This window comes from Haliotis cracherodii, unplaced genomic scaffold (genome assembly GCF_022045235.1).
Source record: "Haliotis cracherodii isolate W230 unplaced genomic scaffold, xgHalCrac1.p SCAF_11, whole genome shotgun sequence".
NCBI lineage: Eukaryota > Metazoa > Mollusca > Gastropoda > Lepetellida > Haliotidae > Haliotis > Haliotis cracherodii.
Genome location: NW_027266266.1, coordinates 48,546,867 through 48,559,346, shown reverse-complemented (window position 1 = coordinate 48,559,346; position 12,480 = coordinate 48,546,867). Strand labels below are relative to the sequence as shown.

The 12,480-nt window shown below is 43.0% G+C and overlaps 1 protein-coding gene across 1 annotated transcript; it reads right to left on the bottom strand.

The window, feature by feature from the left end:
* Window positions 1–5,816: 5,816 nt before the first annotated feature.
* On the bottom strand, window positions 5,817–9,090 carry LOC139456573 (uncharacterized). The gene is made up of 3 exons (XM_071238363.1): window positions 9,009–9,090; window positions 7,430–8,541; window positions 5,817–7,091 (listed from the first exon to the last, which is right to left on the bottom strand). The coding sequence occupies exons 1-3, from the start codon at window positions 9,088–9,090 to the stop codon at window positions 5,817–5,819; spliced, it is 2,469 nt and encodes an 822-aa protein (XP_071094464.1).
* Window positions 9,091–12,480: the final 3,390 nt, after the last annotated feature.

Here is a 12,480-nt window from a genome sequence, read left to right as displayed (position 1 = left end):
TGACCTTGACCTCTCAACAACGTCGCACAAAGCATATTTAACAAGACCCTTGTCCATGAAATCATGTATATCCAGGTGAGGTGAGGTGAAATTGGGTTCAACGTCGAGTCCAAGATTATTGCACTTATATAGCGACGTGTGTGTGTGTGTGTGTGTGTGTGTGTGTGACTGCTTGTACTGGTCCGGGCTGATGCCGATTTATAGTGCTAGCTCACTGAGATACCATGTCGCAGTTTAACATGAATAACCCACTCAGGCACAGTATACTGACTCCAGTCCTTGTTTCAGCCCCTTTATGTAGAGCGCCAGACAGGGTAACAACAAGTACCATCTTTGAACGTCTTGTGGTATGACGCGGTCGGGGATCGAACCCCGTACCTTCCGCTCTCCGAGCGGACGCTCTACCTCTAGACCACGGAGACGGTCTATGTATGTCGAGGAGTATCCGTGCATTTAATGTTCTTCTGGTCATAAACTGTTTGTAAGCTTCTGTCATGGTGACCTTGACTATGAAGTGCACACATTTAGATTGAAATATTCAACTGATTAAACTACCTACTTTCTGACATCTGCAATAGTCATTCCAAATCTTGACGGAGCGTTACACATTATCAAATTCCTGTACTAATTGGATGTAATATTTGTACAGGTCAAGTTAAGATGGAGCCCTATTCATTATCAAATTACATAGTGAGTGTACTATTCCAAGTTTGTCCACAAGAAGTATCCATTTAAAGATTGTATAGTTCAAATTCTTCATACGTTCTGTGTAGGATCATGAGAAAGTGTAGTTCTGAGCATCTGCCGCCAAATACATGAATACTTCTCAAGAAGGTAAAACAAACCGCTGAGAAGCACTAAAATTAGAAGCCCAAAGCAATTATATACACTGGACGACCAAGCGGTCACCAAATGACTGTACCCAGGACGTCCTCAGACAGTGTACCTAACACCCGTAGATACCCGTGAGATAACACTGGTTGTCAGATCGATCAGAGCAAAGAAAGGCTCTTGCTTGAAACACAGTAAGCCCGTTAGCCTGCACCGCTATTGACACTGTCAGTCAATAGTACTAACCTAGGTACATGCAGTGGAGAAAGCACGTAACGGCACATATAACCTACACATATGCATGTATTGATAGTAGGTCACTCTGATATTTGAAACATATTAAAACAATTTGAATCCATATTGTAGTAACGAGCATTTACATTTCTGTGTACTGTCGAATCCTGTTGCCTCGAGCTCGGATGTGTCGACTCCCCAGTGGTGTTGAACTCACAGTTCCTTCCCGGCGAACTCGAAGTATATTTATCGCTATTTTAACCCGAATGTGTCGAATTCTCGGTTAGGGCTGGGGTTGCTGTTGGGGGGAAGGAGATGAGGGAATAATATTTTTTATACAAAAAGCATCCAGGTGGGGAGAATACAATGTCTATTTACAACAAAATGGGGGCGGTCGGATAGCCTTGTGGTTAAAGCGTTCGCTCGTCAAGCCGAAGACCCGGGTTCGATTCCCGACATGTTAAGCCATTTTCTGGTGTCCCCCCGCCGTGATATTGCTGGAATATAGCTGAAACGGCGTAAAACCATACTCATTCACTACAATACTATGGTAACAAAGTTTATATTAAGTGGATTATACACACACACACACACACACACACACACACACACACACACACACACACATATATGCATCGATGTTTGTCAAAAGCAGTTTATATACCAGTATATATTTCACTAGGGGCTAAACCGAATAGGTATTTGTCTTTTAATCTGCTCTTGTATTAAACGTGTCATGTCTAATTTTGCTCTGATTTAGGTGTGACCTGAATCTGGACTGAAGGCCAGCATCTTTGTATCCGAATACACCGTCTTGTTTTCTGAATTTATTACATTGAAAATATATTTGCTTCAGAAGAATAAAATGAATAGTTTGTTCAGACGTATGCCCAAAATGAAGAGTTTGCTGCGGCGAAAAAAATTTAGTTTGTTTTGTGAAATATACCTTAACATCAAACATGTGTTAATAGCGAAAATGAATAGATTAGTTGATGGTGCTCAGTAAACAAATAGTTTGTTGGATACAGCTGAGTAAAAGATATATTCTTCTAAATAACCCCTCCCACAAATGCAGAGTAAGTGCATGCTCATCTAGGATGGCTACTCACAACAGAGTCGGATCGAGAACTGCGAAACGGAAAGGTTTGCTCGGTCACACAAAATCCCCACAAGGCAACTCTTTCAGTAAGATTTATTACGTGACCCAAATATTATCATCAAGACATGACCTACAACCAAGCTATGCATTAAATACAAACTGTCGCCCTCAATCGTCACACTTCCATCTTTAGACATGTTGGGGTGTGATGGACTATTCAGTTAGGCAGTATGCCCAGATATCTACATAATCAAATATCCTCCTGTAGCCACTGTTGGTAGGTGGGACTTCCTCGTGTGGATCAACAATACTGTTGTGTAACTGCTAGGCAACCTGTGTATACATTTCGTTTGGCAACCGAATATGACAACCATATATCTTACCTGTAGTGTACCTATACAGTGTTATTACCTGATGTACATACGTGTCGGTGTACCGGGCATTAGATGAGGTCAGTGAAAATACTTACCTGTCTATGTTTGGCAAAAATCACAGTTGTCACACCCAGTCCAGGAACTGCACTTACATAGAAACCTGTTGACGCTATTGTAGTCATGCGCAGTATCTATTTTCGATTTGAACTGACCTGCACTACTTTGCACAAAACTAATGGCCTAGGTGATAGTATCCTAGAAGGGACATTGCTGCCCTTACAAAAACAAAAATGTCAAAATTTACCAAAGCACGACAATGCGACATAATGACCACATGATGACATTTCACGGCGGTTCAATCCTGTTTATAACACTCACACAAACAGTCACGCACTTACAGTAATGGGTGTGTCATGAAGACATTTCACGGCGGTTTAATCCTGTTTATAACACTCACACAAACAGTCACGCACTTACAGTAATGGGTGTGTCACGAAGACATTTCACGGCGGTTCTATCCTGTTTATACCACTAACACAAACAGTCACGCACTTACAGTAATGGGTGTGTGACAAAGACATTTCACGGCGGTTCAATCATGTTTATAACACTCACACAAACAGTCACGCACTTACAGTAATGGGTGTGTGACAAAGACATTTCACGGCGGTTTAATCCTGTTTATAACACTCACACAAACAGTCACGCACTTACAGTAATGGGTGTGTCACGAAGACATTTCACGGCGGTTCTATCCTGTTTATACCACTAACACAAACAGTCACGCACTTACAGTAATGGGTGTGTGACAAAGACATTTCACGGCGGTTTAATCCTGTTTATAACACTCACACAAACAGTTATACACTTACAGTAATGGGTGCGTGACAAAGACATTTCACGGCGGTTCAATCCTGTTTATAACACTCACACAAACAGTCACGCACTTACAGTAATGGGTGTGTGATAAAGACATTTCACGGCGGTTCTATCCTGTTTATACCACTCACACAAACAGTTACGCACTTACAGTGATGGGTGTGTGACAAAGACATTTCAGGGCGGTTCAATCCTGTTTATAACACTCACACAAACAGTCACGCACTTACAGTAATGGGTGTGTCACGAAGACATTACACGGCGGTTCACCCCTGTATATAACACTCACACAAACAGTCACGCACTTACGGTAATGGGTGTGTGACAAAGACATTTCACGGCGGTTCTATCCTGTTTATACCACTAACACAAACAGTCACGCACTTACGGTAATGGGTGTGTGACAAAGACATTTCACGGCGGTTCAATCCTGTTTATACCACTAACACAAACAGTCACGCACTTACAGTAATGGGTGTGTCACAAAGACATTTCACGGCGGTTTAATCCTGTATATAACACTCACACAAACAGTCACGCACTTACAGTAATGGGTGTGTCACGAAGACATTACACGGCGGTTCACCCCTGTATATAACACTCACACAAACAGTCACGCACTTACAGTAATGGGTGTGTGACAAAGACATTTCACGGCGGTTCAATCCTGTTTATACCACTAACACAAACAGTCACGCACTTACAGTAATGGGTGTGTCAGAAAGACATTTCACGGCGGTTCAATCCTGTTTATACCACTAACACAAACAGTCACGCACTTACAGTAATGGGTGTGTCACGAAGACATTACACGGCGGTTCACCCCTGTATATACCACTAACACAAACAGTCACGCACTTACAGTAATGGGTGTGTCAGAAAGACATTTCACGGCGGTTCAATCCTGTTTATAACACTCACACAAACAGTCACGCACTTACAGTAATGGGTGTGTGACAAAGACATTTCACGGCGGTTCAATCCTGTTTATACCACTAACACAAACAGTCACGCACTTACAGTAATGGGTGTGTGACAAAGACATTTCACGGCGGTTCTATCCTGTTTATAACACTCACACAAACAGTTACGCACTTACAGTAATGGGTGTGTCAGAAAGACATTTCACGACGATATATGCTAATCAATCATCAGATGTGACCCGACACCTTCTGGTGATTAATCATTTAATGTCCTCTTCCATTAAACAAGTGGTGTGTTGTCGATGACAATGTCAGTTATATCAATCATGTTTTAACATCCATTTGTCGCTTCGGTATTTGAGGCCAGGTTTTGTCGCGCCAGTATTTGAGGCCAGGTTTTGTCGCTTCAGTATTTGAGGCCAGGTTTTGTCGCTTCAGTATTTGAGGCCAGGTTTTGTCGCGTCAGTATTTGAGGCCAGGCTTTGTCGCGCCAGTATTTGAGGCCAGGTTTATTTCTTTTATCTAACCGAAAATATCAAAATCGCCCCCGTGGTCTAGTTGATAGAGCGTCCGCCCGGAGAGTGGAAGGTCGGTGGTTATGTTAAAAGATGGTACTTGTTGTTACCCTGCCTGGAGATCGACGTTAGGGTACAACACAATGACTGTGTACTGTATCTTAGTGGGTTATCAATGTTTTCTCAGTGGACTAGCACTACAAAACCGGCATTAGTCCTCACACACACACACACACACACACACACACACACACACACACACATATATATATATATATACATACAAGTGCAAATAATCTTGAACGCCACTTTAAACCTAATTTCACCTCACCACCTTCTTGCAAAATATCAAACTGTCCAAGATCAGAAATATTGTTGCATACTTTTATTACAATATCAGATCATAATAATCAAGATGAAACTAATGTCGTGGTAATGTAGGTATATACAGTTCTATACCAGTTTCAATGGATTTCGATGTAACGTTCAACGACACAGAGGTTAGTGTAACCTTGATCAAAGTTACACAATGAGTTCACAAACGACAGCACTTTTCCTGAATTATCACATATAAATTGACTTAAGGGCGACAGCACTCCAGGGACAGCCTTGTTCCGTAAGTATTATATATTGTTATACCTCTTAAAGAATCTTGCACCACGTGACGAAACAATACATTTCAATGTAGATCCCGAAATCACGTGACTGACACTGCGGCCACGCTCGGTCCGGTCAGACCACCTCAGGGGTCAGGTCCTCGGGTCCTTGTTTTAGCATATTGACCACATCAAGAGTAATATTTTTATAATGTTAAACGTCTCTTGTAAACAGGGTCAGAGGACTCGCGAAACCCTGAGTATCTTGCGAGTATCTTGCGAGTATTTTGCTAGTATCTTGAGCCACTCGTCATATGTTGTGACTTTCTACCATGGTAGTGTGTGTCTCTCTCTCAAAGTGTTGCTCACTGAGGAGCCCTATGGGGTCTGAAGTTCCTGAGCTGACCAGTCACATCACCACCTGACCACACCCAACTGTCTGGCTGATTTGTGAACACTAGGAGATCTTGCGATGTACTTGGCATCACCGGGTTCATCAACGGCACTGTCCCGGAGTTTGGACCGCCAGGTCCCCGTGGCAGCCTTGAATCTCCAGGACGACCAGCAGCGGGTCCTAAAGGATCAGTAGCGAGTTGATCTCTGCCCACTACGTTTTCTATTGAAGGTCCTCCTGTTTCAACGAAAGCTTGTGGGGTTGGTCTGGGGAGGATGTGTCGAGTTGGTGCACGACCCCGCCAAGGCTGGCCGAGACCCGGTGTAGACTGGCTGAAACTGGGTCCAGGTTGTCCCGAAACTGGCCCAGGCAGGATAGGACCAGGTCCGTCGAGACGAGGGTCGACCAAAGCAGGATCAACAAATCCGGGGCCGTTAGCAGGATTAATGATAGGGTCTCCGAGACCATTAGAAGGGTCAACGAAAGGAGACCCGTGAGATATGGTTGTGTCAATTAAGGGCGTCCCGTGAGAATGATTTGGATCAACGAAAGGAGTCCCGTGAGATATGGTTGTGTCAATTAATGGCGTCCCGTGGGAATGATTTGGATCAACGAAAGGAGTCCCGTGAGATATGGTTGTGTCAACTAAGGGCGTCCCGTGAGAATGATTTGGATCAACGAAAGGCGTCCCGTGAGATATGGTTGTGTCAACTAAGGGCGTCCCGTGAGAATGATTTGGATCAACGAAAGGCGTCCCGTGAGATAAAGTTGCGTCAACTAAGGGCGTCCCGTGAGATATGGTTGGATCAACTAAGGGCGTCCCGTGAGATATGGTTGGATCAACTAAGGGCGTCCCGTGAGATATGGTTGGATCAACGAAGGGCGTTCCGTGAGATATGGATGGATCAACGAAAGGCGTCTCGTGAGATATGGCTGGATCAACGAAAGGCGTCCCGTGAGATATGGCTGAATCAACGAAAGGCGTCCCGTGAGATATGGCTGGATCAACGAAAGGCGTCCCGTGAGATATAGTTGCGTCAACTAAGGGCGTCCCGTGTGAATGAGATGGGCCAGCGAGTGGAGATCCATGAGAATGTGTTGGGTCCACCAATGGCGTTCCGTGATGACTACTGGGGCCCACAACCGGCTTTCCACCAGGGTAGGAGAGGTCAGGCCCCATTTCTCCAGTGGGGACCACAAGGCCACCAAGGGGCTTTCCGTGTGGATAGGAAGAGTCTGTGATAATCTGTAACAATAATCCATAATTGCTTTATAATGCTCATATATTTATGAAGTCGTGTGTTGAGAACATTTGAGTACAAATTAACCTCCCAGGTGCCTTTTAATTTACAGATTAAAATGAAAATTTTGATCAGTATTAAATAGTTTAAAATTACGATATGAAAACGTTTTTTAAAGTGAGGCTAGTCCTATGGCATACTGGTCACACATTGTGGCCACCCGATCGTTATTTTTGTCGACTCTTTTGGTAGAACAGTATTGACTATCGGCTACTTATTCTGCCCTAGAATACTCAGTGGCATAAATCTTGCAATATAAATGAGAGGCATTTAACAAGTTTACCTGTGTTCCTTGATCAACGCTTTGTGGAACATTTGAAGGATGTCCTGGGTATCCTGTCTGGCCAGAGGACACAGTGTTCCTGTTCCTGTAGAGCTCCTGTCCTGTTGCCAGGCCTTGCTTGTAAATGTCCTTGCCGTCGAGGAGGCCTGCTTTCTTTGCTGGGATCACCGGGGCACCAGGTCCTCCACCTGTAGAAGACTGGTAAAGGTTCTGTAACGAGGAGAAGGACGTCAGGTCGCCGGCAGGTGGCGCTCCGGCTGCGAGACCTCCATCAATTCTCTGGTCATGCGCAGACGACATCTCAATTGGGCTGTTGAGAGGTCTTTCTTGACCTCCAGATAAACTAGCCCGGTAGAGGTTTTGAATCGAAGAGAATGATGACAGCTCAGGTGCAGATGGGTCACGGGGTCCAACAGGTTGTGAAGGGAAAGCAGGATCAGATATCTGGAATGATTGGCTCGGCAGCTGGGATGAGGGTAATGATTGACCAGGTATTCTTGATGACGTCATCCCGCCATTATGCAGTGGCTCTGAAGTATGTATCACGTGAGTTGGTTGACCCGACAGGTGTGATGTGGGTAAGGATTGACCAGGCCGAATACCGCCTTGATATGTGCCTGTAGAATGTTGACCATGCTGGACTGTTATTGGCATTCCGCCATTATGCAGTGGCTCTGAAGTATGTATCACGTGAGTTGGTTGACCCGACAGGTGAGATGTGGGTAAGGATTGACCAGGCCGAATACCGCCTTGATATGTGCCTGTAGAATGTTGACCATGCTGGACTGTTATTGGCATCACGCCATTATGCAGTGGCTCTGAAGTATGTATCACGTGTGTTTTCTGGGGTTGACCCGACAGGCGTGATGAGGGCAAGGATTGCCTAGACCCTATTCCGCCTTGATATGTGCCTGTAGAATGTTGACCATGCTGGACTGTTATGGGCTGGTTGTATCCGCTTCCGGATGACGTCATCCCACCATTATGCAGCGGTTCTGAAGTATGTATCACATGGGTTGTCTGCCCTCGGCTGGTCCCATGTCCAGCATTAGCATGGCCCGAGATCTGGGTTCCACGTTGCCAAGGATATCCACCTGTAGCTCGTGTGTTTCCTGTAGAATTGAATTCAGTAATATTAATTAAGACAAAGCGCTTCAGCCTCAAGTTGGGCACTGAAATATATTTAAAAAAACCCATTGTATTGCAAAAGAGAAAAGCAGAACTTGACCATGAAGTCTTTTCCCCCAAATATATTACAGTTTGTTTGCAGATTAAATCAATCAGGAAGTAAGGGTAGATTACTTAAATAATCATTCAATTCGTGTTTATTTGCTGTTTTACGCCTCAAAATTCTTGCTGGATGACAGCGGCCTGTAAATAAATGAGTATGGGCCCGGCAAACCAGTGACTGAAAGAATGAACAAGGTCTAACGCTGCTGGGGGACGATTCGCGATCAGCCAAAACACAGACCCTGAACACTCGATACTATTACGATGTCTCACAGGACAGGCATGGGGTATAATCTAACCAGGGTTTCATTTGTGCGATCGATTCCGAAAATAAAACGAATATACTCACGGTTCAGAGGAACGGCTATATATCTGGCCGACGAGAAGTCCAATATTGCGCCAAACACTAGGCAAAATAATATGTTTTTCATATTCCTACACAGCTCTCTGAAAAATAAATGGTCAAACATTTAATAGTGTGTAAGTGAGTGAGTTGGGCTTAACGCCGTTTTAACAGTATTCCAGTTATATCATGGCGTGTTATAATTAGCTTAATTTGAGAGGAAAGCCCGAAGTGATGCAGACGTTTAATACTTCGGTGAAACCCACGAGCACGGGTATGGTGCTGACAAACCTGTAAAACATAATCGGAGCGAATCGGAATTCGAACACAATCATAGGTTTCTTGCGTGGCCAATCGAGGTAACTCTGCACAGAGAATTGCAGCACTTTAGACGACTGGGCCACCCGTGCCCCTTAACACTTAATTCCATGATGTATACATTTGTGTTCCGATGTCTGTTTGTTTGTCTCGAAATTGAACGATCACCCCTACTATATATCAAAACATTCCTATGTCTCTCCTTGTCAGAACGTCCATGTTGTTGAACAGTCAGCCCCTTCATATATGTTGTGCTGAATGATCGCTACTGTGTGATATTTGTATGTTTGTGTGCTGTTTAACACCGCACGCAGCAATATTCCAGCTATATGACGGTGGTCTGTAAATAATCAAATCTGGACCAGATAATCCAGTGATTGATACAGAGAGCTATGATCCACGCCGTCGGGGTATGGTAACACGGTTACATAGTTACATTGTTACACAGTATGAAACAACTGAGCCTGACCACACGATCAACTGTGTCGCCTCTTACGACCAGCATAGGTTACTGTACACCTATTCTCACCCAAGGCTACTATGTAATAGGCACAACTATACAAGCACGCAATAAAGCAAAATTCAATAAAACCATACTTAAAGAAGCGTCAATTTCTCAAAGTTTAAAATTTCTGAAAAATTCATCCACCACAAAACAATTATTTAAAATGTCACCACAGGTATACTTAAACAAGCGTTTATTGTAAAGTAAAATAATTTGATTAATACATACCACAATCAAATTATTTAACATGCAAGTAATAGGTAAATATGATTTTTCTAACGTTGGAATTCATTGTCTTTCCTCACCTTGAATTGCCTGTCTGATACAACACCAACAAGACCGGTCCAAGTTGTCACTGCTTCGGAACACACCACATGTACATATATAGCCTCGGATCCACAAAGGTGACGCATGCACTCTGAAGATTGATTGGCTAATTCGTCTATTGTCTTCACCGTGACGTCACGCATGCGCAAATGCCGTAGAAGGTTCGTGTGATCCATGACAAATGATGTGTGTCAATCATTGAGACTTTATGAGAGGGTTGTCACTCGCATGGGAAGATGAGGACAACGTTTCACATCGGTGATTATTTGTCATGATTATCACCGTCATCAAGGTGTCCTCAATGGCCTTGTCATTCTTCAAAAGCTATTTTCTTTGGCATTAAATAAGTTCAATGAAAGGAAGATGTTATTTCTTATGTTACGATACAAGCGTGGATGTAGTCGTACTAAATGCACTAGATATGAGAGATATAGACCATTCGTCACCACTCGCCTCTTTCCGTAACCTGCAAGAAGACTCGTCCCCCTATCGATGAATGTTATGTGCGAAAATAACCAACCAGAATGCGCGTATGATTTCAAGTTCTTCGTCAAAGAATCCCTTAGAAATAATTTTTGAATTTACATATGTCTTGCATCTAAAAATATACCCAAAGCACAGTTAAATGTGTTCAATCATACTGTATCATTCCGCATGTCCAGATGTGCTTTAAATTGCATCTGAAATATATACATTATATGGGGAAAATATATGTGAACAATAAAGCCACGAGTTGACAAGTATTTCAGGTATGCCCGTTTGCACAAAGACGGAACCCGGCCGCAGAAATGGCCATGAGAGGGACACGAGTCGCTATTCGTCTTGTCCCGGAATAACAGGAGTAGGTCACGAATGAGATATAGACCACAGGTTGGTGTCTAGTATCTACACATGTCTATGGCTCTAGGGAAGTGCATGGTAAGCGTCAGGATATAAATACTTTGAGAAGATGGTTGAAACATTCTACGCTCTGGTTTGCGGCAAACATTCTCTGTTCTGAGAAAGAGAATTTATGGATGTCATCTTCTTTATCATGAGTGAGTGAGTTTGATTTTTAGCAATATTCCCGCAATATCACGGCGGGGGACACCAGAAATGGGCTTCACACATTGTACCCACGTCGGGAATCGAACCCAGGTCTTCGGCGTGACGAGCGAACGCTTTAACCACAAGGCTACCCGACCATCCCTTATTATGAGGAACACAACGTTTCGGAGTATATACTTACTCCTTCATCATTCTCATCCATAAATTCTCTTCCTTATGTGTATCACTTCAAAAACTTGATTCTCAGTTCTGGTTTGCGTCAAAACAGAAAAATAGAAATTTTTTTTACTTTTTGCACTTTTATACATGAAGTTAGCAAAGATCAAAGCACTTTCTAACCCAAGATAAAGGATACACGGTTAATTGGTTAATTAACAAAGCTTAACTTATAACACGAAAGCCTGTTTTCGGATCTTTTCCGTGTCTTGTCATATGATATGAGTAAATATTTCACCTGTCGGGTGATCAGGTAACTTGTGACTTTATTGATGGCGTGTCTTCTGGCCCCGACGGCGTGGGTCGTTGCTCATGATATCAATCACTGTTTGACATGATAATGAATCTTCTGTTTACAGACCACCGTCAAACAAACCAAAATATGATGGAAAAATGTTACCAAAGAACATATTAAAACACTGCAGGGCCAAAGAAAGTAAACACTTGAAAAATGCATTTGAGCAAACAATTACAAAGGTTATCAAAACATTACTAGGCTAAAAATAGTCGCTGAAACACTGCAGACTTAAGGTCCAATATACAACTATGATACCTGTATCAAATACATCACCATCGAATAACCATTTCTTCTTTGTTTCATTTTAAATCACAATCAAGCATGGTGATATACTTTCTAATGAATTTACTTCAGAATAAACATTTATGCATCGATGGACATTAAAAGGTCATTGGCACCAGTGAATGAATGAGTTTAGCTTCACGCCACTTTTAGCATTAATTTTGTCGATCTTCAAACATTTGTCGATTTTACACCTATGAGTTAGTGAGTGATTAAAGCTTTACCCCGCATCGGTATTCTTGCTGCTATTGTCGGCAATAAAGGGTCGACAGTAATTCATCAGTGCAAACAGTTCAATTACCAGTCAGGTAAATATTTACTGTCGTATTCCACAAGTTACAGACGTAAACAGGAGAGCCTGAGATCCCTGTTCATTCAACGTCACTGTTTCGTTACGTCACACTTGTACTAGTCACGTGACTATCGCTCGTGCTGTACTGTATGTATGTCGAGAGAGAACAAAGAAGCGGAAATCTTCAAGGTTG

Bases quoted from the DNA above. Each gene is read 5' to 3' on its own strand.
- LOC139456573 (XM_071238363.1), bottom strand. From the start codon at position 9,090: ATGAAAAACATATTATTTTGCCTAGTGTTTGGCGCAATATTGGACTTC. The intron at 8,542-9,008 runs GTGAGTATATTC...TCAATTCTACAG, and splicing joins TATAGCCGTTCCTCTGAACC to GAAACACACGAGCTACAGGT. The intron at 7,092-7,429 runs GTAAACTTGTTA...TTATTGTTACAG, and splicing joins GCGTTGATCAAGGAACACAG to ATTATCACAGACTCTTCCTA.